The following is a 26,825-nucleotide window of genomic DNA, read 5'->3' on the forward strand; positions in this document are numbered from 1 at the left end:
GTTTTTGTTTTTCAGCAGAAGTATATAGTAGATCTTCAGTAATAATTTAGCATTTGGGGGAGGTATTTATATATTCAGTAATGTGGAACAGCTGCAAATGTAGAGAAATAACCCTTACTGATAGGCCTATAAAAGCAGCCTGTAATTACATTCCTGAATGATTTGAATAATAGTGTGTCTGATACAGTCCAAGATAAGTGGCTTTTACTTTTCTTTGATATTAGGGTCATACACTGTACGCATCTATTTTTATTCCATGTTCTCCTCTCTCTGGTAATAAATTAATTTCTTAGTGTTAGTTGGGCATGTGCCCTACAGCTAAATTCATTTTCTTTTCCTTTGAAGAGAAACAAAGTTTTTCTAAGTAGCACAATAACATTTTTCCATGTTTAGGTCAGGTTTCTCATGTTAAAATAATACTTAATGGAATGGAAAAATCAATTTTCCATACATGCCTTGTCCTGTGTTCAGAAAATTTCTGGTAAGCTTTTTAAAAGAGGAATAGAGGTAAGAGAAGTTAACTTGACTGATGTATGATTAAGTAATAATTAATAAATGATTGGCCAGTGCATAATAATCTAATATATCTTAAAGCTTAAGAACTATTTTTCACTGCAAACATCAAAATTCGACACAAGCAACAAAACATGCAACATCATAGTTGGTGGTAACACAACGTTCAATCAGCTTCGGACGTGGAGGACAAAATTAACAGAAAAGATTAAATCTTTTTTCAACAAATGTTATTTTAAAAACCTCTTATTTCCTACTGTCATACATTTAATTATAATAAATAAAAGCTAAAAACCATCATCTTGGGAAAGAAGTCTCAAAGGAATTGCTTCCGCTCTGAAGAGGAAACCCACAGCAAGGGAGAGAACTACTCACCACAAAAGGCCAGGCTTTCTTTACCATGACCTCTTTCATCTTCCCATTTCTTACAAGTTTACACACATATTTGCTTTGCTTTGGCAGTGACCTTCTTTTTGCCATAATAATTACTAGTTAACTATAATTAGCATCTGATACAGTGGATTTTCCATTGTGGAGAATTTTTATTATAATAACAAAGTATCATGACTACCATCTCCCAGTTAGGACTTAGATTGGCATATAGTTGATTAAGCCAAATAAGAAATATTTTTGCAATGAAAACCTCACAACTAAAAATTAATAACAATCTCTTTTTAAAAAGTAGCTCCTTTTCATAATCTAGGAAAGGGAGAGATGATAATGGTCTGTTAGTAACCACGAGTCCTCTAAGTAGTACAGAAATGAAAAGATGAAGCAGTAGCAGGGCATACCTTAAAGTTTAATTTAAAAATTAAAGCAACTCATACGCAGGGGAGAATTGAATAAAAGAGTAAGATGGGACATGGCTGGGCAATGGAAGCACAAAATACTGTCAAACTTTAATTAAAAAATGTTTTCAATTTAAGCAGACCCAGGCCAGTGATTTTTCATTATTTTTACCACAGTTCCATGACTACTGACATTTTCATCAGAACAAATACAGGATTTTTCCCAAATTTAAAATGACAAAATTATTTTTAATTTTAACTTATAATTTCTTCCTCCTCTATACTCAAGGAAATTTGAACTTAGTTGGAATTGTTTCTTAGCCTGAGGCTTGAATATACTTTAAGTTTTTAAACTGTAAAAAATACATATTAAAAAAATAATATAGTTCTTCCTCCGTATTAGAAAACAATCTTTATCACAGACATATTATCATTTGTTTTGGGAATCAGATTACATATTCATGAACCTTCCGGCACATGATTTAGTAAAACACTTGTTTTAACAAAAACTCTCAAAGCAATCTGTCCTTGTAGACAAACTAGAAGAAAACTGGTTCTCTGGCAGTAGAAGACAAGCAGACTGGAAAACAAAACCAAAATGCCCTAGCCTAGTATCAATTAAAAAGATAAAAGCCACTTGAGAGAAATGGAAATCAAATTCAATTACAACTGTCCATCACTATGATGCACAATTATCCCAATAATCCCAAATACTATTTTAGTAAATTTCAGACTGAGAAAATCAGACTTTGCTTCATGAATTATGGTTTGTTTTTTCTTCATATTGTCTTAAAACTGACAGAGTAACCTCTTGTGCCAAAAGCAGGTGTGACAGAAACTGTTGATTTTCCGATTAATTTCCTATAACACAAACAGGGTCAGGACCTCCTTCCTAATCATGGATAGTTCTAACTTCATTAGTTGTCAATCTTTGTCAACAGCAAAAGCTTTAAGGCTACTTGCTAGCGAGTTTCCATATTCCTTAGATAAGAAGCTTCAAAAAACTAATGATAAACACGTACTTCAGATGGTAAATCTGGTTTGCATATTAAAAAATGCCTTTTCCTTGCCTCACTCTGCCTGCCCAAATTCAAGTGCATTTACACATGGGCTTCCTTCTTCCTACCCTTCAGTCTGTAAATCCCTGAAGGTGTAGGGGTCTTAGTTAAGTGGCTTCTTGATCATAATGACAAACTTATTACCACCTTTTTTTGCTGGTCATAGAACATTCCATGCTGGCTACCCATAATAATCTGCACAGACCTTAGTTTAATGCTGCTGTTGCCACTGTCTTTACTCTGACGTTGTGAGGCTTTATTTATTCCTTAGGGTGTTTCAGCTAACAGTGATTCATGGCGGGCCCCTAGATAGCTTTGCTAAGCAAATATCTCAGGATGGAAGCTGGCCACACCAGAAAGATCAACCATGTGCTTAGAGGGTTGGGGCCCTGGGACACTGATATCAGCCTGACCTGGAGGAAAGGGCTGGAGAGTGAGATCAACCATGTGGCAGTAATTCAGTCAACAGTACCTATGTAGTAAAGCCTCAATAAAAATTCTGGACATCTAAGCTTGGTGAGCTTTCCTGGCTGACAACACTCTCGTGCATACTGCTAACTTAGATGCCAGTAGGGTACCATGGAAGCTTTGAGTTTGGAAGCCAATCAGAATCTCCTCCATACGTCTCTTTCTTTGGTTGATTTTAATTTGCATCTTACGGCTATACTAAAACCGTAATCCTAAGTATAGTGCTTTGAGTTCTGTGAGTGATCCAGTGAGTGATCAGACTTGAGTGGTTTTAGGTAATCTCTAAACTTGTAGCTGGCCTCAGCAGCCTTGGACAGACTTAGCAGTCTGGAGGACTGTGCCCTAACATCAAGTATGGTTAAGTCCAAGAAGCACATTGTATCAAACTGGAGTTTCCTTTTTGCAACTCTAGTTTCTTTTTCATGGACTGTTCTTGGAATTACTTACTATTCCTCAATATATTACTGCTCTACTCCATAATGATTGCTTTTCTTAAAGAACCTTCCTGCATCTTCCTAAATTAAATTCTTCTTGGGGTTTGTGATCCACGAGGATCAAATTGGTTACATTAGGGCAGCTAAGTCCGGGCTTTCTCACTAAAGTACCACAAACAAGTCAGAGGTGTGCCGTGCACCTGCCTCTTCCATTAGCCTCAGGAAAGTCAGGTGGCCCCTGTGACTCGAGCTCCTTGGCTGAGTGTCTCAACCTCCTGCAGCATCTCTGTTTACACCAGAGCAACCACTGCAAATACCACAAATATTACCACTTTTTCTATATGTACCGACACATGAAAAAGGAATCATTTCTAGAGTTCCTCATGACAGTATGTCACTAGCCTACTTGTCTAGCATCAGCCTTGGTTAGTCCAACCTGCATGTGCTAACCTAGAGCCACATTAAACCACTGTTTCTCCAGTACTCCAACATTTCTAACATCAGAAGTGAACACATTTATCCTTATTTCACATTTATCCTTATATGCAGATTTTCTCCCCCTCCTCTTTTCTAACCCCTCCAGAAGCCTAATATTCTGAGGACTGCTGTTCTGCCTTCCAGGGGTTTGATGTGTAACAATTTGAAACTCTTAGTCTAACAATAATCTAGTAAAAGGAATTCACTGAAAATTAATTTTGTTCACTAAAATACTACAGTGGGAACAAAAATGTTTCTTCATTTTTAGCCACCTGTTGGCCAACTGCCAACTAATCTCATGGAAGACTGAAATAAATACTGTACTTATACATAATCTTAATCACACAATTTGAAAAAAATAAGGGCTTTCCTTACAATGATAATATTTATTAGAAATTATGTTTAAAAATCTCTGTATTCTGAATATATAATTCAAAGGGTAAAACCAAATAGTGAAAATTTTCATTTGAAAAATATTTAGTGTGAAACTGTTCTTGGAGCTTCACTGTAAATATTTTTGTAATTTCAAAAAATAAAACCTACCCATACTCTACCAAATGTAAAGAAAACAAACTTAATAATCGACTGAAATAAATAAAAATCATCTATGAAATGGAAGTCATCAAATAAGCTAAAAAATGTTTCATCTAATTATTTTCATAACTTCTTCAAATCATCCCAGCATAACTAATTTCATTGCTTCAAAATTTCATAGATTCACAGAATATTAGAGTTAAAAGGAAACATAGGGATCTACTTTGCCATCATTTTAGAGTTGAGAAAACCAAATGAGTTGCTCAATATCACTCAACTAATTAATAGTGTTCATTCACAAAGACAGATATTAGACGCTAGAAGTCAATAAAAAGGAATTCTAGTCATTCATATACATACATAACCTGTCTATTAAAAAATGACTGCCTTCTGGATAATATAGTATACTTTGATTAGAGAAACTCTGGAAAATACTGAAAAATAAAAAGAAGAAAAATATAAATCATCCATAATTTCATCACTCAGAAAACCTGTTAACATTATAATGCACTTTCTTTTAGTCTTTCATTTTCCTTATATTAAAAACATAGTATGAGTGTACAATTTTATAAAATTGGGATAATATATGTAATATTTTGTATTGTTTTATCACTTCATATTATATCACATTTTCATCTCATTCAAGTATCCAATAAAAACAAATTAAAGACTACACAACACTCTTTGATTTGACTCTGCCACAGTTTACGTAGCCATCATTCTTCTATCACTAGACACTGTGGTCATAAACAACCATGCACATAAATCTTTGTATTTCTAATTACTTCCTTAGAAGAAGAATCTAAACCTGAGATTACTGGGTCAAAGAGTATGTATATTTTGATGACTCTATACATACATGGCCAAATTGTCAATCAGAATGATGTCCTAATTTACACTGTCATCAGTGGAGCAGCATATAATACCTGTTTCACTGTGTCCCTCACCAATAGTAGACATTGGTTTTCATAATTTTTGCTAATGTCACAGGCAAAATGGTCCTTTTAACTTGCATTTACTCATACCACCACTGAACAGTTTTTCATGTATCTATTATCTGTATTTCCTTTTATAATTGTTTATATCTTTTATCCACTGAAAAAAAGTCTTACTGAAGTATAATATACATACAGAAAAATAAACACATCCTAAGTGTGAAGCTCAATGATTTTTTTCATAAACTGAGTTTACCCATGTACCATTATCTAGTTCAAAATACAGAAAACTATCAGCAGCCCAGAAGCTCCTCTGTGCTCCTTTTCAATCACTAACTCTCCTAGAGAGGATCACTATTCTGACATCTAATACTGTAAGTTAATTTGCCTGTTTTGTATTTCTGCTCATTTTTGCAGTAATAATTTTATTGTTTAAAAAAAGTTCAGCAGCATTTATTTTAAAACAGTTAAACATTGTAGAAAAGTATAAAAAAGTGAGCAACAAGTCATCCAAAAATCCTATTACCAAAAATAACTACTGTTAACCATGATTAACAGCTTGGTAAGCATGGATGAATACAAAGACACACAGAGAAACAGACCAATTTTCCTACAGAATAGGATTATAATCTTACTTTAACTGAAGAACAAGAAACTAAAATAAATCTTGAAAAAATCCCTCCAAAACTTCAGATAAATGTTCTGTGATAAACACAAACCATTAAGAGGTTTGAGCCTCATTAAAAAACAGAAACAAAAGCCATTTCAGTTTTGCGTATTACTGATTCATTTCCTACTATGGGAAAACAAAATGGGAAACGTGCATCCCTTCATCCTTTCCTCTCCTCACCTACAGTAGTAGTCTCAGTTTCTTATATTATTTTAATTTAGTCATTTACACTCAATTCTGTCACTGTAATTCCCATTGATACTGATTCTCTTATTTTCAAATCATCCTTTAATTGGTTTCAATACTGAGCAGTGTCCCTTTTTTTTTTAAAAAAGGACTAATAGTTATTTTCACATTTGAGAATATCTTTGTGTAGCCTTTACAGAGAAAAATAACAAAATTTTCTTGGGTAATACTGTCTTCCTCTTACAAAGCTGTAATAATAATGTAATAAAAAATAACATCAGGAACTATCTAGTGTTTAATACGTATCAGGTATTGTTATAGCATTTCATATATGTTAACTCATTTAATGCTAACAATCCTATGAGCTAGGTAACATTATCATTTTTATTTCATAGATGAAAAAATCCAAGGCACCAAGACATAAGATGACCGAGGTAACTCCTTTATGTAAAGTGGCAGAGCTCTGATCTGAATGCAGGCTGTCTGGCTCTAGAGTGCGTGCTTTTAACTGCTACGTGAAGCTGCTCAAATGTTTGCAGTTGGCACATGACTCGGGGGAGGGTCAGTAAAGGATGCTACCAGCTGTAGTGCGTGAAGGCCAGGGGTGCTACATGCCCCGCAATGAACAGGGCAGATGCATTCAGGAAAGATTATACCATATTCCTCACAACTTTCAAAATGTCCTGATGGACATTCATGCAGTGAAAACTTGTGTAAAATTACCTGATCCTAGAACACTTAACATATCAGTACAAAGTAGTTTTTGTGGGGTGGGTGCAAGGTTTTAATGTACTCAGTTTCTAGGAATAACTACCAGAGAAACTGTTCAATGTTTCAGGAAATTATGTTACACCACAACCTACAGTGTCTGAGTGGTTAATACAGTACACTTCTATCAGCCTGCATTTATAGCTGCCACATTAGTGGTGGTTTTACATGACTGCCAGCATCACCTAACTACTTTATTACACTTCTGCTATAGTAGGCATGGTCAAGTATTTAGATATTAATGTAACTATTTATTATAGGTCACCTTTATTTCTTCTTTCTATTGAATTAGGGCAACATGCCAATTTTTAAATCACAGATGTACCCTTATCTATGAATTTCATTTTAGGACCTGAAAGGCCCCTATGTTTGTTGAGGTCCCGTACCATTATTGGGGGGGGGGTAATTTTTGAGGACTTTTCTTTGATTATTTCCTCTGACATCTTTAGTCTACTTCTTTCTAAATTCGTACACATAATGAGGAAACTTACACTGTGGTTGACTCATTTTTTCAAAGTACCATTTTGAGGGCTGGAGGTCGAGATTAGGAGCCACGCCATCCTTCACCAGAATATTCGACTTATTTCTATAGGTTCAACTTTTCAAAGTTCCAGTTTTTTCTTTGTTTAAAGTTCCAGTCCTTTCCTTTGTTCAACAGTTGCTGGTGAACTTCTGGTTGCCATTCTGACTACTACTAGTTTGATGATTTTGTTAGCCCTTGGGGATGAGTGTCGTGATTCTGCTTCACGTGGAGTCTTTTTTTTTTTTTTTGCATACTCTTTGGGTGGGGTGTTTTTCTTTTCCTTTGAAGAGACCATCCCAATAAATATTTTCTTTAGTATAAAAGGGTGAGTCCTTCAATTACGTTGTGATGAATGAAAATTTACTACAAGCTTTTCTAATCTCATCTGCATTCTTCTTAAAGCTAATAAAGTCTAAGAGTCTACTCGGGGTCCATTATCACGTATCATAGCACTTCCGAAAATATCAGTTAATGCTTATTGAGTGATCACAATGTGCCAGTCACTGTTGTGAGAGCTTCACATTTATTATCTCATTAATCTCGCAAGATTCCTATGGGGTAGATATTATCTTCATCGGAAACTGAGATGCAGAAAAGTTATTTACCAATTTGCCCAAAGCTAGTAAAGTGGCAAAGCAGGGATCTGCACTCTGGTCATCTGATACCAGAACCCAAGTTATTCACCTCTACCTTACTGCCTCCCAAGTTTGTTTTTTTTTCCCTTCCTTCCCCCTCAAGGACTAACAGCTTCACTACAGATTTTTTTGATTACTGCTTTCTCTTTACAGCCTACCCCAAATGCTCAGTAAATATTTATTATTTAAGTAAATGAATTAACTGATTATTTTCATTGCTTTCCTCCATCTCTTTTAATGTGTCTTTTCCTTTCAGCAACAAGAAGGACAAACTAAAATCCTAAATACTGTTCTTACTCATTTCTGAGTGATTAAGAGATAATCACATTCTACAGCATTGTAAGCTTGAGTTTTCACCTATACTTTCTAACTGGGCTGACCAAAGTTGAACAGAAATGCATGTAGCTCTTCTAAGTATTTTGTTGCACAGCCCTGATATCACATTTGCTTCGGAGGGGGAATTTTTGTAACACTGTATAAGAATTAGGTAGTTTAAACTTTCCCACCTCTTGGCAGAAGAAGCTCTATGCTCCCCAGCAGCTCAGATCACTGAACATGCACCCTGCAGTGCCCTGCCAGTCCTGGGAACCACTGATACACCAGATCCATTCAAGCTACCTATGTGCTCATCAGAACTTACTGTTCTATCTCCTTGTCAGATTCCGACAACAAATTAATAGGAGGTCAACCATATCAACAGATTATACATCTTAGGCAGTGTGCTTGACTTAGAGTGAAAGGTTAGTGGCTATAACATGCTAACACAGAAAAAGTTATTGCAGTTTCAGATGCTGTGACAGACTGATGGTTTTGGCATTATTTTGAGATAGGCAAGCCTCCTGCCTCACTGCAAGTCATACCCCATAAATAACATAAAAAAATTTTACAGACAGCAAAGCATGTAAATTAATGTATGAAGATAATGTAAAGAGAAATACAATCTTGAATTTTCAAATGAAAACAGTCAGGAATTTTTAGTAGCCAAAAACAGTGTAGTAGGAACAGAATGATTATGGGAATGAAAATCTATTAATGGAGACAGCAATTCTTTATGGCAGAATTTATGTATATAAACTAACTCAGTGGGGCAAAGAACCCTTGTATGTCAGAGATATATAACAGTACCAGAGAAAAATGTACACATGCGAAGTAAATGTGGATAACAAGAAGAAGTAAATTGAGACAATAATGGTTTGGATAGAGCAAATTAAAAAAATATTTATAAAATTAAAAGGTCAGATCTGGATGTGTTAGAGGAAGAACTCTTCAAGACTAAAAATCTGCTTCAGTCCTTCGCGTTTTAGTAAGAAAGATGCAATGGCATCATTTGAAAACTGAACTAATGTATTTTGAAAATTACTTACGCTGATGACTGATGAAGAAGTTGACAAGTTTAAACCTTCAAGATCTGCTATCAAGCTTGGAGAAAGAGCTGGTGTGGGAAGCACAACTGGGGTGGATACTGGGTTAACTGTAAGAAAAGGGCCATGTTAGCACATGTGCATGAAAATTTAATTCACATTACTAAAAGCAACATTTTTATTTTGCTGGTAAATCTAATTAAACTACTTTGATTAATAAATCTATGACAATTCTATTTAACATCTTGATTTAGTCAAGTTATTATCAAGTCATGGCAGTTATTAGTCTTAGCTTTCAAAACATAATGGCAAATCCTATAACAAAGTAAGAATACAAATATCTTGAGTAATAGTTTTTGAAAATTTTTATCACCTAACATTATCACTAACATTAATCACCCAGTAACTTCACTGAAAGAAAAAGGTAGAGAAAATTTTTTTCTGACTAATGTAAAGAATAACAATAGCTTTCAAGAGAGTTCTCCAGTTGAGTTATGTCTTATAAGGGTGTTTAAGTCCTTTCCCTATTTTACTCTATACTGTAATAATTTTAGGGGCCCAGCTATCTAATTCCCTTCTAATTATACTTTGTCAGCAAATGCTATGTGCTAGATAGAAATGTTTGATTTTAAATCTCTTACGTACTTGAGATCAGATATCCCCTAATTTGAAAATCTTTTATAAATGCAAATCTGATCACATCGCTCTCTTGCTTAAGACTCTTCAAAGGCTCACAATTGCCTACAAGATAGAAGTCCAACTCCTTAATTAAGTGCTCAAAGGCCTCTCTGTTCTAGCTCAGCACTGTCCAACAGAACTTTCTGTGATGATGGGAATGCTCTTTAGCTGTAATGTCCAAAATGATGGCCACTAGCACATATGCCTAATGTGCTCTCGAAATGGGGCTACTAGGACCAAACAATTACATTTTAAATTTTAATTAATTTAAATTTAAATAGGTATGTGTGGCCAGTGGCAACCATATTGAGCAGGTCTAGCTTATCTCCAATTTCATCAGCCAGTCCTACGTTCTAGCTCTACTAATAGTTTCCAAGATCTTGACTCATGTCTTTGAGCTTTGTATATTCTATTTGCTTTTCTTAGAAGGTACTTCTCTGCCTTGCTCACCTTGCAGCCTCTACAATAAGACACCACTCAGACAGAGAGCACAACCTGACTCACCTAAACACAGCTTCCATGTGCCTCCTCTGTTCCACACGTACACCTGGACACACTTCTACAACCGTACTTCTCTCAGAATACAAATTTGTGTCTTTATGTTTTTATTTCCACTGGTCTGTGTGAGCAGACTTTGATGAGTTAAATTTTAGTGCTTAGAAACTGCTAAGCTGTTTGTTGAATGAAATAAATTAAAATGCGGAAAAAGTTTTAGCTTCCGACAAATTCTCACTCCAAAGCAATTATCAGATAGGAAGCAACATTTACTTCATTTGACATCACATATCAAAGTATCTTTTTCTCTTTTCTCTTTAGCATCACAAATATCTTGTAAGTTAGGCAGAACAAATATTAATTCATAAAATTAGCAATAAATACTTCTTGAACGAGAGAGCAAGGGAGAGACAAAGTTCAATATATAGTCTCTGTCTTCAAGTAACTTAAAATTTAATTGAGAAAAGAAGATATACATGCTTGAAGAAAAAAAGTAACAATACAGTCCATAAATGATACTACCAAAAGAAGAAAATTTTCAAAGGAAATCTTGAATAAGATCTCAACATATGCATAGAAAAAGCAGAGTAGAGACTGGATGGAGGAGGGAGTGGAGCCTGCAGTTCCTTCCTGGCACTCGATTTCGTGAGCTCTTAGTGTGAAGCCAAGCTATGAATCCCCAGCTTCCTCAGACCTATGCGGAAAACCACTGTACAGTTAGCAAGTGTCACAGGGAATTAGGGAAAAAAAGGATCAATGGGGATACAGTGGTTAAGAGACGGCTTCATGAATAGGAGCTAATGAAGCCCAGGTTTTAAGTGAGGGTAGGATGTGAATAAGAGGAAAGGAAGAAGCTGGTCAGCTACTGAATGAGATCATGTAAACAAAGGCTGAGAGGTGGGAAAAGGTAAAGCTAAGGGGGCTGGGTTTATCCTATACACCAAAGAGAACTGTTAAGAATTTACCAAAAAGGAATGATGTGACATATGGTACTGCAGTTTGATTAGTCTGATGGTAAATGTAAGAGACAGACTAAGAATTAGAAAGAGCAGTTGGGTTGGCAAAGAGGAAGAATTTACAATAGGTTAGGCATGATGTGAAAAGGACTGAAGTAAGATAATGGTGGTGAGAAGGCAGAAAGGACATTCATATTAAAGACATTGTAAACTGAGGCACAGGGATATGAAGACTCGCCAAGATCAAAAAACAAGGGAATGGTAGAACCACTTGAGGACAAGACATTGGTCTTCTAATTTGAATCAAAGTATGTTGCCTCTCCATGCAAATGTAACTTTTTTGACGGCTTCTAAATGCATGTTCATCTGTTTGTCTATTCATCCATCCATCCAAATATCAAATGCCCACGTAAGAAATAAAAATTGAATAAGACAGAGTCTCTGACTTCAACTATGGCTTGGCTAAAGACAAAGAGAAGAAATTCACACCACAGGGAAGCCTGACTCAAAAAAAAAAAAAAAAAAAAAAAAAGATTAGCTTTTAGTACCATCTCAGAAGACAGAGGCTCTGGCATTAAAGAAATGATCACACATCTGTTTATAGGTCTGCCAGGATGAAAGCTGGCACTGAAGGTTTATCCTAAATTGGATTCTGCAGCCAGTTGACTACGGTGAAGCATTTAATAAATGTGTAAGAAACAAAATGACTATGTAGCTAAAGAAAAAAAAAACAGGGCATACAAATTAAAATGAGATACCATTTCTACCTATCAAATTGGCAAATTTGTATTTTTAAATACAAAATCCAGCATTGGTAAGGGTAAAAGGAACCTGGCACTTTCCTATTAATACTGTGCAAGTTAGCACAAACTTCATGGAAGGCAATTTTAGGCCACAGAATTCTTTAAAGCCTTTGTCCCGGCAATTCTACTCCTGGGAGTTTATCTTAAGGATGTAGTCATGGATATAATGCAGTAATATACTTAGGAAGATGTGTATTGCTGCACTGATTATGATAGCAAAAAAATGGAAACACGTTTAATTTCCAACAACAGTAAACCTGTTAAACAGAATTTATTACGACAATATAAAGGACAACCATGCAGTCATTAAAAATGAAGTTGTTAAAGAATATTTATGGCAAGAAAAGGAATGTGTACGGTAAACAGAGAAAGAAGCAAACGGTAAAGCGGTATCTCAGTACGATCCAATCTGGAGGGAAAGGGATTTGCATACGAAAAGAATCTGACCGGAAATGTCAGAATGCTAACCCATTTTTTTCTTTTTAAAACTTTCCACAAAACATTTTTTTCTTTATTAAAGTATAGTTAACAAAGTAATTATACAAGTGTTCAGATCAAAGTTATACTTTAAAATCTAAGTAACACTTTTACTCTGATGGTTTAATCTGAAGTTATTTGACTTTTTAAATGTAATTTGCTGCAGCTGCCTCATCATTGTCACCACTGCTAACACAGCTCGCCCTCATCTAACGCTCAGCATGTGTCACGCACTGTTTTAAGTGTTTTTACATTGATCAACTCATTCAATCCTTTTAATACTCTAAAAAGTGTTCCTATTATGCCAATTTTATAGATCAAGCAACTGAAGCACAGAGATTAAGTAACTTGCCCAAGGTTACACAGCTAGTAAGTAACAGGACTGGAATTCAAACTCAGTCTAGCTCCATCGTCCTCTTGGCCATGCCACTCTACTGCCTCTACCACAATTTATTCAACAATATGATGTCACAGATGATAAGGCTTCTCTGAAGCATGATTACTGTTGGTTGATAAAAATTTAAAACAGACTTCACAGTTAGTTGTACTGATAGTGTAATTACATAGGTTTACATTTCTTATAAAAGGACACTGGAATATAACTGCTGCTTTATGACCATCCTGTTGAGACCACATGGAATGGGGGTCCTAAAAGATACTTTAACTTCCAGAAATATAAAATCTGTCTGGGAAAAAAAGCGTATTTCTCCTACTAAGCCTAATCTATTGTTAGGCCACACATCTCCTAGCATAAATATTTTCGAATGTATTATCTATAGACCCCATGACATAGTCATATAATTTCATAATCTAGAGTATCTGCAGAAATTTTTCAGCCATTCTTTGTTCATTTTACAAATAAATAAAATGAGGCAAAGAAATTAACTCACTTAACAGATGACAGGCCGTACCAGGATTAACGCCTGTGCTTCTGATAACATCCCCTCAACAGATGCAAGGTGACTGACTATACTGCTTTCTTAGCGGCAGACGACCATTATCTCAGGTAGTGGCAAGCTCTTTCCCTATTCCGTGCCTTTTTCTCCTCCTCACTCTCTTCTCCTCCAACTGCCTAATTCTTACTTATATTCAGCTCAGCTGTTACATCCTGGTACTGCTAGGTGGGCTAGGTACCCCAACACTTAACAGCATTCTGTGCATATCTCTTTCATATTTCATTTATAATACGGCAATCTAATTGCTGACTTACTTGTTTCTCCAGTTACATCTGGAGAGTTCCCTGGGTAGGGATAATACTGTCTCTCTTTAGAATCTCTAGCACACAGCAGACTACTTAGATCATAGCAAGTGTTCAATAAATGTTTCCTGAAAGAGGACCCAGATAAATTCAGGGCTTGCAGTTTGTGTGGTACACAGTGTGCAATGAACAAATCATCACTGTGGATTATGATGTGCCTTTTACATAAAACGTAAGGAGTGTGTCTGCCTCTCCTTCAAAGTTAATCTAATTCTCACAGCTGAGGACTCAAGTCACTGGACAGCAACTTTTTAGGTTTTTGATCAACAAACTGCTTGCCATGGACAGTGGAGAAGTACTGTAGGTGAATAAGCAGCATGTAACAAAGTTGGTATTTTCAGAACCACTATCAGCAATGCTTTTCTTCCACAACACTCTTTAAGATTCTTCCACATGGCCATTGTAGCTTGTCTCCTTCTTCATTTTTCACTGTACTTTGCACTTTATATCTCTTCTATAATAGTCACTGTTTCAGGCATCTATGCCTCTGACTAGATTCTAGTCTCTGGAAGAGAATGATTAAATTCTATTTATCTATTCCAGCACCCAGCAAAGGACCTTGCACTCAGACAATCCACAAATATTTGCTAAATTGACAGGGGAAAAAAAAGTTTCAAGTATTGTTTGTTTTAGGATTTTGCTGTCATAAATAATGCTGTAATGAAATTTCTGTATATACCTTCACACATTTTATTAATTCAACAAATATTTATTGGGTACCCACTATCTGCCAAGTGTTCTTGTAGGTACTAGGAATAGCAGTGAGCAAGACAGACAATAAACAGGTAATAAAAATAATTAAGATAATTTCAGATAGTGAAAAGTGCCATGAAGACAATCAAGAGTGATTAGTGAAGGTGTGTAAGAGAAGGTGACTTTTGAGCTGAGATCTGAAAGGTAAGAAAAAGCCTGCCATCACAAGATGTGGAAGAATTCTCAGCACCAGAAATAGCAGAACAAAGGCCCCTGGCAGGAATGAGCCTGGTATATTTCAGAAATACAAAGGAACAGTACAGATAAGAGGTAGGCAGGGGTCAGATTATCTAAGGTCTTAGAAACCTAGGAATATGGACTTCAATCTAAGCGTAAAATTGAGCCATTAATTTTACAGATGGACCTGGAGATTGTCATTGTAAGTAAAGTAAGCCAGAAAGAGAAAGAAAAATACTATATGATATCATTTATATGTAAAATCTAAAAAAATGATACAAATGAACTTATTTACAAAACAGAAACAGACTTATAGTTACTAGGGGGGACAGAGGTGGGAAGGGATAAATTGGGAGTTTGAGATTTGCAGATACTATTATATATAAAATAGATAAACAACAAGCTTCTACTGTATATTCTACTGAATATAGGGAACTATATTCAATATCTTGTAGTAATCCAAAATGAAAAAGAATATGAAAAGGAATATATGTGTGTATACACATGAGTAAAACATTATGCTGTACATTAGAAATTGGCACATTGTAAACTGACTATATTTCAATAAAAAAAAATTAAAGAAGAAATGGGCAAAACTTGACTAGACATGCAAATGACCAACAAGTCCATGAAAAGATGCTCAATGTCATCAGACATCAGGGAAATTGAAATAAAAACCATAATGAGATACCACTTCCAACCCAATAGGATGCCCATAATAAAACAAATGAAAAATAACAAGTGTTAGTGAGGGTGGAGAAACTGGAACCCTTGTGAGTTGCTAGTGGGAATGTGAAATGATTCAGCTGCTGTAGAAACAGTTTGGTAATTCCTCAAAAACCTAAACATAGAATTACCAAATGATTCAGCAATTCTATTCCTAGGTAAATAGCCAAAAGAATCAAAAACAAATACATGTACATGTATGTTCATAGCAGCACTATTCACAATAGTCAAAAGGTGGAAGCAACACAAATGTCCATTGATGAATTAAAAAAAAAAAGCAAGCCATTAAATTGAAGAGTCTAAAACCAGGATGGAATAAGATCTGATTTGCTAGTGTATCCGTAGGATAAATTCCTTGGAAAGAATTGTTAGATCAAAAGGTGTGCAGAGTTTAAGTTTTGATAGATATTACTCAAATGACCTCAAAAAGCTGCACCTAGTTATACGCCTATGAGAAACACACGTAGGGTGCCTGTTTCTCCAAACCTTAACAGTATTGGATGCTGTTTTAAAAATCTTAGCCAAGAGGTGAAAAATGATGCAAACTGTAAAATCTTTGCCAACAGGTGAAAAATTATTCAAATACTGAGTAATACTTGAGAGAAATTTAAAACTATTTCTCTACAGTAAGAATTTGCCATGACTATTGGAAACAGGCCAGATAAACAACATAAACAGAACAGCTCTATGACAGAGTAAGACAACCTAAAAACATAACTCACTTCTAGCATGGAAAAACTCTACTGCAAAATGACAGTGGTTTAATATTCAGCAATCCACTTGTTACTCTTCCTCTAGTGAAAAATCGACTTACTAACAAAGTGACTTCTACTATTTCTTTCTCACCAGGCAGGAGAATTTAAAGGGAAATGAATATACATCTTCGCACACTGGGTGAATGTATTTGTAGGGTGAGTGTATTTGTAGGATTCTAAGTTCTCAGAAGTAGATTTGCTGGGACAAGGATTTTTTGCAGTAAAATACTGACAGGTAGAAGCCACACTGTTCTCCAAAAGGCGCATACTCATTTATGCTCCCACCACAAGTGTGGCAAGTGGAAGACGGTGGTGTCCTTTACATTTCCAATTACTTTCCTAACTCCCTGCTTCCCTAAGTTAGATGTCTCCATCCCCATAAACAACATTTAACAATGTGAAAGTTGTGAGATATGGATAATTATTCACTAAAGCAAGTATAAGTTACTGAAGCAAAAGATCTTAAAATGAATTTGCTGCACTTTTGTTTGACCAATTACATTTATTCAGGTGATACAAAACTGATATGCTGAATGGATGGGAAAAAATACTAACTGGACTGATTTTTAAAATCTTTGCTATTCATCTATAAATCTCTCATAACAGATGTTGATTTATTTTGAGACAAATAAATGAAAGATACTATAAAAATAAAAACTATTACTACTAAGCATGGAAGAGAATGTACATTTCAATACTTACAATCATCCAGATCTAGAAGGGAAACATCTTTGGTAAGAGGATTTCTATCTTGCTTTGTTTTTTTTTCTTTCCCCTGTGAAACAAGAAATAATTCCTTTACTCAATGTTCTAGTTTAAAAAAAATCTATGAAGTAGTCTTTAACATTTCAAAACAAACATTCTTCCTTTGCTTAGTCTTCCAAGAAAAAAAAAATCAAATTAAGCTTCTCTATGGTTACGTGAAATGTTTTTTTGAATCAAAATTTTTATTTCAGTTAGCATACAGTATTTCTTCTCCACCATGCAAACTTTTATATTTAAATATTTTCTTATTTAGAGGTAATAAAGGATTTTCAGAAAAAATTTAACAGTAAGTAATGATTTTATAACCTGACAATTTTTGATAACATATAAATCTAATGTGGCTCTTCGGTAGGAAGTGTACGAACATTCTCAAAAATAATTTTTAAACAAGTTGATTTAGGAAAAAGAAATGCTCAAACAATACATGCTTAGCTCTGAAACTGTCAACAGACTTGTGACTGATTAGCCTTTCTGGATGTAGTTTATGACAGGCATTGTACTAGGTACTTTATGTTTCAACACTGGGTTGCGTTAGACTTCTTTTGCCAGAGCTATTCATTAAAACCTATAAATGACGGGGGAGGGTACAGCTAAAGCGGTAAAGTGCATACTTAGCACGCACGAGGCCCTGGGTTCAATCCCCAGTACCTCCGCTAAAGATAGATAAATAAATAAACCTAACTGCCTCCCCCTAACACCTCCCCCTCCAAAAACCTAGAAATGACATTTTTAGGCTCTTGCTCTTTAGGGTTGAAAAGAAATCACTTTCTTTTGTTTTTCCTTTGGGGAGAATAAGTATTTCAAATATATCTGCACATAATTAGGGCTTCCTCTACCTCAGATTTGCTTATTCAATCTACTATATTTTTGAAACATGGATGCCCGTGGACTAGATTCCTAAGCCTGAGATATTCACAGTTTGGTTAGAGATTCAGAAAAGATGTGTAATCTTAAAAAAAAAATAAATAAATAAGGTGTAATACTGAGTAGTAGTATAAACAAAAACCAGCAAAGATGAGGACGTTAAATAGATGTATTTGGGTCACGGTTACTAACCTTTATAATCTATACATTTTTACATTAAACTTTCCCAAATAAAAGGCCAAAATTTAGTTTTTGCCAAAGTGTTTCTGTTCATTTATTCAATCACTCATTCATTCAATAGGTATGTATAGGATCTTTAACAGGTATCAGATTCTGTGCTAAGCAATGGAAGTAACACAGTCAAGACAAAGTCCCTGCCTTCAGATAACTTGTAACCTACCAGTGGAATTTGTATCTTCTTGTTAATGGGAATTACTACAGACATTTGTGAAGTATTCCTCTCACTACAGAAAGGTATCACTAAAACAAAAGGTACATTACCATCATTTAAAGTCTACATTGTGTTAGAGCTCTTGCAACAGTGCAATACATGAACAAGAGCAATGCACTAAGTAATATGTCAGGTAACGTTCTAGTGATTTTAAGCCTTGCTTGTTTTTTCCCTTATGCCGATACTCATAAAATATATTTTCAAGGATCATACAATAATATACATTAAAACACTAACTAAAAACATCAGTACTAGTTTTCTTCCTCAAAATAATTATTTCTGCCACTGAAAACTCCAAATCATCTAGATGGGTTTTAATTTTCATTAGTTATTTAAAAACAAAACAAATAATATTTGCCCCTCTCTCCATACCTGAAATAAATAACATTTTTTTAGGTCTGGGAAAAAATAAATAAATGTTAGTGTTTACTAAGATGAAATGTAAAAGCTGCAAGTAACAAAAACAGATTCCAAATGATTATGTCATCTCAACTAGAGTATCATTCCTGTGAAGAAAGAACATATAACAGAAAGAGGTTATCACCATGCAACTTATCAAAATGCTGTGCTGAGCACAATGGGTGTAGCTTCCTATAAGCTACAATGGTGCATGACTGTCTTTATGGAACTGTAACCTCCCCACCTGAAAAATTAGAAACCTAGCAAATCAAGACAAAGTTAAAGCTGGAGGCGAGTCTATATGCCTTATTTTCTACTTCACAGCTAAGAGTGTGTAACAGTATCTATTAAATACACATCAGGTCACGTACAACAAGGGACAGAGCTGCATGTGAAAAGTGGCATAATCTCTTATTAGAAGCCTAAAACAAAAAGCAAAAAGGCTCTCAAAAGGACAGAATTTCATTGACTTTCTGAGAACAACAAATAACCAGTGACTGAAATACAACATTAGCAACAGATAATGGTCATCTCTGCTGAACTGAAAAAGCCTTGCATACCGAATCAAAGCTATAAAAAGCCTCGTGATGTGTTTGGCATTCCTCTCTTATACTATACTTCATTTTTCATTTTAAAAAATCCATAGTAAGTTCAAAACATTTTCATACTTAAAGAATCTACTATAAAAATAAAAATCTGAATCCTAAACAAAGAAGTTAAGAGCCCTATTCCATCAAACATTTCTCCATTTGCAATTCATCTTGGTAATAGAGACAGAACCTAGGTAAATGCATATAGGACTTGAGGCAGGAGATTTTTCTTGCTCAATGCATAATTCATGTGCTCCGCCTGCAAAGTGTGTAAAATGAGAATTTCACACCGCAGCATGAGCCATGGAGCTGCAGAGAAAAGGCAGATGAAATCATATTTTACTGTGTGAATTTTATTTCTTACCCTCCCAATATTTATACAAAACCATCATTGACAAACCAAACACATTGACAGATCACCCACTGTTTCCATTGTGTTAGTACTTGAGAAGAGATCAGGCAGAAAGATAGACAATTTGTTTTTGTATATTTTTTTAAATAGAGGATTAGGTTTTTAACAGCTGAGTGACTGTATTAGACTTTTATAAGGACAACAGTAACCGATCTTAAAATCTCACTACAAAAATACCTGGTTATCAATTCATCATCCTCAAATCTCCATTTTGTTACTATGGTATTCGATTATACACCTCAACACATCAACGTTTTAAAAATAGAATACAAAGCCACAGGGCTAAAAAGCTGATTTCTATTTAATATATTTCATTTTAAATAATAAATAAAAGATCCTGGAAATACTTATTAAGCTAGAAATAATACAAACAAAAAATGTGATAATATATCTGTAAAGACTTTTTAAAAATCTATTACATATGTTCACTTTCATGCTGATTTTTTTAAAAAAAGCAAGTAGAAAAAAAGATCTGACACAACAAGCATTAAACATGCTTCCTAAGAGGAAACCGTCATAAAGAGGTTTCAAATTTAAAACTATAAAACAAGATAAACGGTATGGAAAGTTTGTTAAACCCATACTATGCTTTGATATCAACAAAAATTCAGGGCTTCTTTCTAGCCTCACAGGGCAGGATATCTGCATGAGATATTTTCCATTAGAATTACCAACCAGAGACAATTTAATGACTCTCTTGCCTTCAAGTCGTCTAACAAATTTGATTTAAAAAAATCTGAGGCTCATACTTACATTGTGCTTTAAAACAAAAGTACACTGGCAGTAAATTGAGACTTCGATACAAGTCAAAAAAGAAGTCTAAACTGTTAAACAAATCTTCTCTATTAGATTATACCCACTTCAATAAAAAAGCTTGCTTAATGGCATTCACTTTGATTTAAAGATCTCAATTGAAGTGAAATGATATTTCTGTTCTGGAGGATATAAAATATGAACTAAATTGGGAAAGACATAAATTGAAAGGGCAAGACTTGGAATTGTCAGAGTAAAAACCAGTATTCTATAACATTTGCAGAAGTTATGTAACTGCAACAGTCATAAATACCTGGAAAAACACAAGTAAAACTTGTTTCCTACTTCACAAATAGGGCAGAAAACTAATCAGAACATAATAGTTCCTTTCACTCTTATCCACGACCTATTCACACTACATCCCATATTTACTTTATACTCAAGAATCTTTCACATGGTAGATCTTTTATTGAGGCATATCTGGACACTAGTCACAAAATCAGTGACCGGTTCACAGAGCACGTAACAGATTTAATTAGTTTCTTTGTATCTCTCAAAAAGCGATTAGCAAGGTTTTGTGAGATCCCTACAACCTGTGATAAAGACCACTGACAGGAGCATCTCAAACATTGCTAGGTATATGCAGACTGCACAATTTTTCTCAAAGCTAGTATAGACATTAATCAGTTTTGATTCAAACATGAAAATGCTCTTTATATTAAATGTTATTAGGTGCAAGTATATTAAATACATTTTTTCCATTGATGGATTATTAGCCTTTATACAGTTTATGTAATCAAATGCTGTTAATATTCATAACAAAAATACATAAAACTATTCATAATTCTAATCATGACAAAATTTTATAATTTTAACCACAGATAATCTGAATGTTCAGCAGTTAGTGCACAAGCACTGAAGACATAATCAGAACTGGTGTATCACAGTTCAGGTGTGAGCAGTGGGACTGACAAAGTGATAGCAGAAATAACTACAGTATATACAACATGCTAACTTACTGGCTGGTGATAAAAGCATTGAAGCCTAGGTTCCATAAAGGAAAAAAAACACTGGTAACTTAAAAAAATATATTTTAAGTATTTCATTTATTAAATATTTTAACTATAAGCAGAATATAACTTAATTGTACCAGTTAAAAATAGGATAAAGTGACATAAATGTGAATCTCTTCTTGATTGTGGCCTAATGTGGCCTACATTAGTAATTTTTCTCTCCACTCTTTGGTGTAAAAAAAAAAGTTTCCTAAGCACTGTGTAAAGTATGTGAAAACACTAAAAATAGGGAACTATTAAAACTAATTTTCTTACAGAGTACTTAGGGCAAAATAATTATTTCATAAAAAGGATATGGATCAAATTAAAAATATTTATTATATCTATTTCAGAAAAGAACACCTACAAATAAAAATATGCTTGCCCACCAAAATAACTGCAACTGAAGAACAGGATAATTTTCTTTGGTCATCACTGATAATATGTGACTTCAAATGAGGACACACAAATGTGACACCAGAATGTACCACTACAGTTCTGTGTCTCACGGCTATGATGGAGTGTGGTGTTGAACGACAAACACTTCGGGAACATAAACAATTCAACAGCGGTTCTCTTGACTGTCTCTACACCACTCACATGAGTGACACTCTCTGGTCAGTAATACTTTTCACTCCATGCAGTCAGTTTCAACCAGAAGTCCTCAGCTTATATTTTCTATAATAAGAGAAATGATGCAAAAGGAAGAACAAAGGCACAGAAACAGAAAAGCACACAGCATGCTACGAGAACCACAGCAGTCCACTGGGATTGAACACAAATGGTTAGGTTAAGACTGTAAAGCTGGGTTTGGACATGCCAGCCTGAGGAGCTGACTGAACTCAAACGACAATGGGGCAACATTACAGGTAACACTGACATCAGTCCGGGAGCTGTATAGAAGGACTGGCATTGGGGAAGTGTACGAGGATGACCAAAGGCAATGGTCTACGAGCGAGATAATGAAGAGCTGACCTATAATGGTGGTTGGAAAAGAAGAAAAAGATATGAGAAATAAGACACAAATCTCTAGGACGTGGCAACTGTGTAAACACACAGGATAAAGGGAGGAGTCAAAGACAATTATGGGGCTACATATCTGGGAGCACAGAAAGAATGCTGGTACCAAATGGGAGATCATGTCTTCTGGCTATATTAGGTTTGGAAAATCAGTAGCTCCTTAGAGGTCTAAGAATTTGGTTTGAATTTGGAAAGAAAGGTTAGAGTTGTAGGGATTTAGTTAGAGATAGAATCATGGAAGTAACTCACATAAATGTTTTAGCTGAAGCTATAAGAGTTAATGAGTGAGTCTCACAACAGGAAAATGTAGAGGGAAAAAAGGACTAAAAATAAATTCATTCACATCAATTAATAGTTTTGAAAAAATGTGTATACTAAGCACTAACTTTGGGGCAACGTTCACACCTGGGTGTCAGAAGGGGGTAAAAAGTGAGGCAATCAAAAGATTAAAGGGTCAAAGAAGTCAGAAGAAAAACGATGCAGAGAGTTTCAAGTAGTAGGGGAGAGTTGTACAGATAGAAAAAGAGAAGGCCACCGGTTTTGGAGAAAAATCATGGCTAATTTTTCAGACAGCAATATCTGCAGGAAGTGATAGGAATAAAAACCAAATTAAAAGAGACTAAGAAATAATTGGATTAAGAGGTTGGGTGGAGGATATCTAGATTATTTTTCTAAACTCTCACTCTCACACATCCTGTCTCTCTCTTCCACTCCCTTCTTCTCTTTAAATGCTAGGGAAGACTTGACTGTTCTGGTTGGCGGAGGAGGAATTAGGGAAAAAGAGACTGAAGATGCAGAGGGAGGTGATTATCAACAAAAGAAGGTCAAAAGGAAAGAATCTCAGCTAAGTGGATAGGGATCGCTTATTCAGAGCTACATTCGGGAAAAAGGAGGAGGGTAAATAGAGACTGTGTGCTAGAGAGCAGAGAGGCAGGAGATGCTCAGAGTGAAAGGCAGCTCAGTCTTGTGCAGAAAGCGGATGAGACCATGGGCTGCAGGTAAGGGATTACACCTGAATGTTAATTCCCAACTTGAATGGTACAAAGAGAGTTGGAAAACAGGAGACATAAGAGTTACAAAAAGAAAAAAAAAAAAAAAAGTTCCGTTCCTTTTAGCACGGGTGTTCGGTAACTCTAACACTGTTGGTCTCTCAGGAAATCAATGTTCAAGTTAAAAAATGTTAACCCTGCTGTTTTATGTTTTTACAGTGCTTTACATTGATCTTTCACATTTGATTTTTTTTATAATAGTACTTGAAAGAAGCAGAATCAGTATTAGCATTCCTACTTTATAGATGAGGAAACTGGAGCATGAAGATATTATCTTCCAATCAGGAGAACACTATACTTATCTCACAGGACCACCATAAAACGAACTATTTTCAAAGCCATATATTCAAGGCAGCCACAAGGTCCCATTTTCATGCTCAATATTCCCAAAATACATTGTCCAAATGAAAGTAAAGGAAGAGAAAAAGTATAGATGTAGTTGGGCTCCAGATTTCAGGCATATGAATTTTCAGCACTAACATACTGTCATGCAAAATTAAGGTAAAGCACCCACCATCTGCCTTCATTATTCATAATTTAGAGCAGAAGCCACAAAACTTGGTGCAAGGAGGACTTTTCTATAATTACAGAGTTGCTTATTATTAGGAAACTGGTACTCTTGTAATTGCATGGTATACTTCAAATCACTCAGAAAGAAATAGAAAAAAAAATTATGGTGGCTCCAAGGTGAACAGTATTCCAAATGATGAGTTAAAACAATCCTAAGTGCCTGTTACAGATAAGAAAGGCATTATAATACAGAGAAAATAAGTTATATAAGCAAAACAGACGTAAAATTATCAACAATGTGAGTAAAACCTGCATTTCTCAAGAGTCAATACTTTGAAATTTTGCACTGATACTCTACAGTAAAATATTTTCAACTATCTAATCTGATCATTGAAAATTACAAAGAAAAAAACAAATTGCATCTCTGACCTAGGGTACCTCTGTGGCCTTCTGCTGCATCTTAAAGCCCTGCTTCTAATACTATATAGGCACTAAAGTCTACAATTTTCAACTTGTACAAAACTTCATTAGAACAACTCACTTTAATTTCGCCCACTCAACATTCCTTAATTTCTTGTTAAGTCATTTTTAAAAAACACTGATTGCTTATTCTGGGTTGTACTTACTCTCAATTTCTAAAGCTCCTTTTTTTTAAATAATATCTTAAGCTTTTCTGTAATGTGCTATAAGTAGGAAACAAGAGAATATCAAATTCACTATGTGATCAAGTTTTTATAAGACGCCAGATTAATAATCCTAAAAATCTCTAAGATTTTATGTGGTTTTTTTGAAAAATAAAAATCTTAGATTATATACTATATATAGACACAAGTTTTAAATATAAATTCAAGTTGAAATAGGCTTTACTACAAGCAAGAATATTTGAAACAAGGTAAGACAAATACTAGCCAATTTTTAAATATGCCTATTCTTTTTTAAAAAATATACTTATTCTTTAACAATAAATCTTGGGATGGGGAGGGCAATTATTACTTTGATGAATTTATTTTCATACTTGTCTACTCAAATGACTTATTGAAGAAATTCATGTTACTAGAACAAATAAAAACAGTAGGTTAAAAAGAAATTGAATTCAGTAAAAGGTAAAGTGTCACCATATTTTCAACATATGGAATAATACATTTATTTATTAAAAACTACTGCATTTGAAACCTAGCATCACCATGATCCATTTGCAGGAAGGGAATAACAATTAAAGATCAGGAAGATATGTAGTAGGTCTGAATCTTGTATTAGTAACTACATTTTTCCAATTCATGGCTTTATTTTTTGCTGCTAAGTAGACAAGTTTCAGTGTTACAAATGTTGTATCAAAAAGCATTATCATTCTATTACATGAGTGTTTCTTGCATTTGTTTTTAAATATATGGCTATTGCATTTTATTAACTATTAAATAATATACTCTTTAACCCTTTAAAAATACTTTTATCCAAATGCCTAATGTTTTTTAAAAAGCGTATTAGTCTCAATTTCTTAGGATGCATGTGCACTTACTTTCCTTTGCTTAATACTATTTCTGTGACTTCTCTTTAATTTCTCTTTGGCAAAAGCCTCCCTTGTCACATCCTAGCCAAGAACAAAAAAAGCCATACTCATGACACTGAAGTCTCTAATTCTGGTTGGAAACGGTGAGGCTAAAAGCAGTTCCTAATTTTTCTGCAGAGCTGAGTTATAAAGGAAGCTATAATCTAAAAAAACAAAATAAAATCACAGGTGTAAATGCATGAAGATAGTGTTTATTTTACTTGTCAGTGACAATGTTAAATTCCTTTCCTGGTTTCTTTATTTTCAACAAAACACAAATCTTCAGAAATACTTTTTCTTAATTGGGAGAAGGCTATAAGACTATTTACTTTCAGCTATAACAAATGTGTTATCTCTTACCTTAGTAACTTTTCTGGATTCAGATTCACTTTCAGACTCTGATTCTGATTCAGAATCTGAAGAGCTGTCTTCTACTGAACTAGATTCAGCACTGGAAGTATCTGAACTTTTAGAGTTTTCATTTTCCTTATCCACATCTTCAGAATCACTACACAGAATAATAAATTTTGAAATATGAAATCGTTACATAAATAATAAATTTTGAAATATTAAATCCTTATATAATCCTTATATAAATAATACAAATATTAACCCTTTTGAAATACTAATCCTTGTATATATAAATATTACATCCTAATATTAATCCTTATATAAAGTTTAAGCAGTCTGAAAAATCAAATGACAAGTGTTGCCATTTGTCTGTTTTGCCTGAGTCAGTCTTTATTAGAGCAGTATTTTTCACTGAGAATCATTTCTCCCTAGTATATAAAAAGACAATAAAAATAGCTTTAAAATTCTATAACATATTAATAAAATAATAAAGGCAGTATTATCTGTAACCAAATAAGTAAGAATCCATTCAAAATCAAGTATACCACATCACACAGACTTCAAATGCAAAAGGTCATAAAGTAACACTAAATGGTCACATAAGTAGAAAATAATTGATAATTAAATGTTTGATT

At 34.5% G+C, this 26,825-nt stretch overlaps 1 protein-coding gene across 1 annotated transcript in view; it reads right to left on the minus strand.

Moving 5' to 3' along the window:
- Positions 1-26,825, minus strand: part of AP3B1 (adaptor related protein complex 3 subunit beta 1) — a 220,474-nt gene that overhangs the window by 52,405 nt on the left and 141,244 nt on the right. The window contains exons 20-22 of the mRNA XM_006186723.2: positions 26,200-26,347; positions 17,131-17,203; positions 9,354-9,460 (exon numbers count right to left, since the gene is read on the minus strand). Of these exons, the coding sequence (XP_006186785.1) occupies positions 9,354-9,460; positions 17,131-17,203; positions 26,200-26,347 (328 nt within the window). The remainder of the gene's footprint in view (positions 1-9,353; positions 9,461-17,130; positions 17,204-26,199; positions 26,348-26,825) is intronic.

The sequence above is a fragment of the Camelus ferus genome, chromosome 3 (assembly GCF_009834535.1).
Source record: "Camelus ferus isolate YT-003-E chromosome 3, BCGSAC_Cfer_1.0, whole genome shotgun sequence".
Lineage (NCBI taxonomy): Eukaryota > Metazoa > Chordata > Mammalia > Artiodactyla > Camelidae > Camelus > Camelus ferus.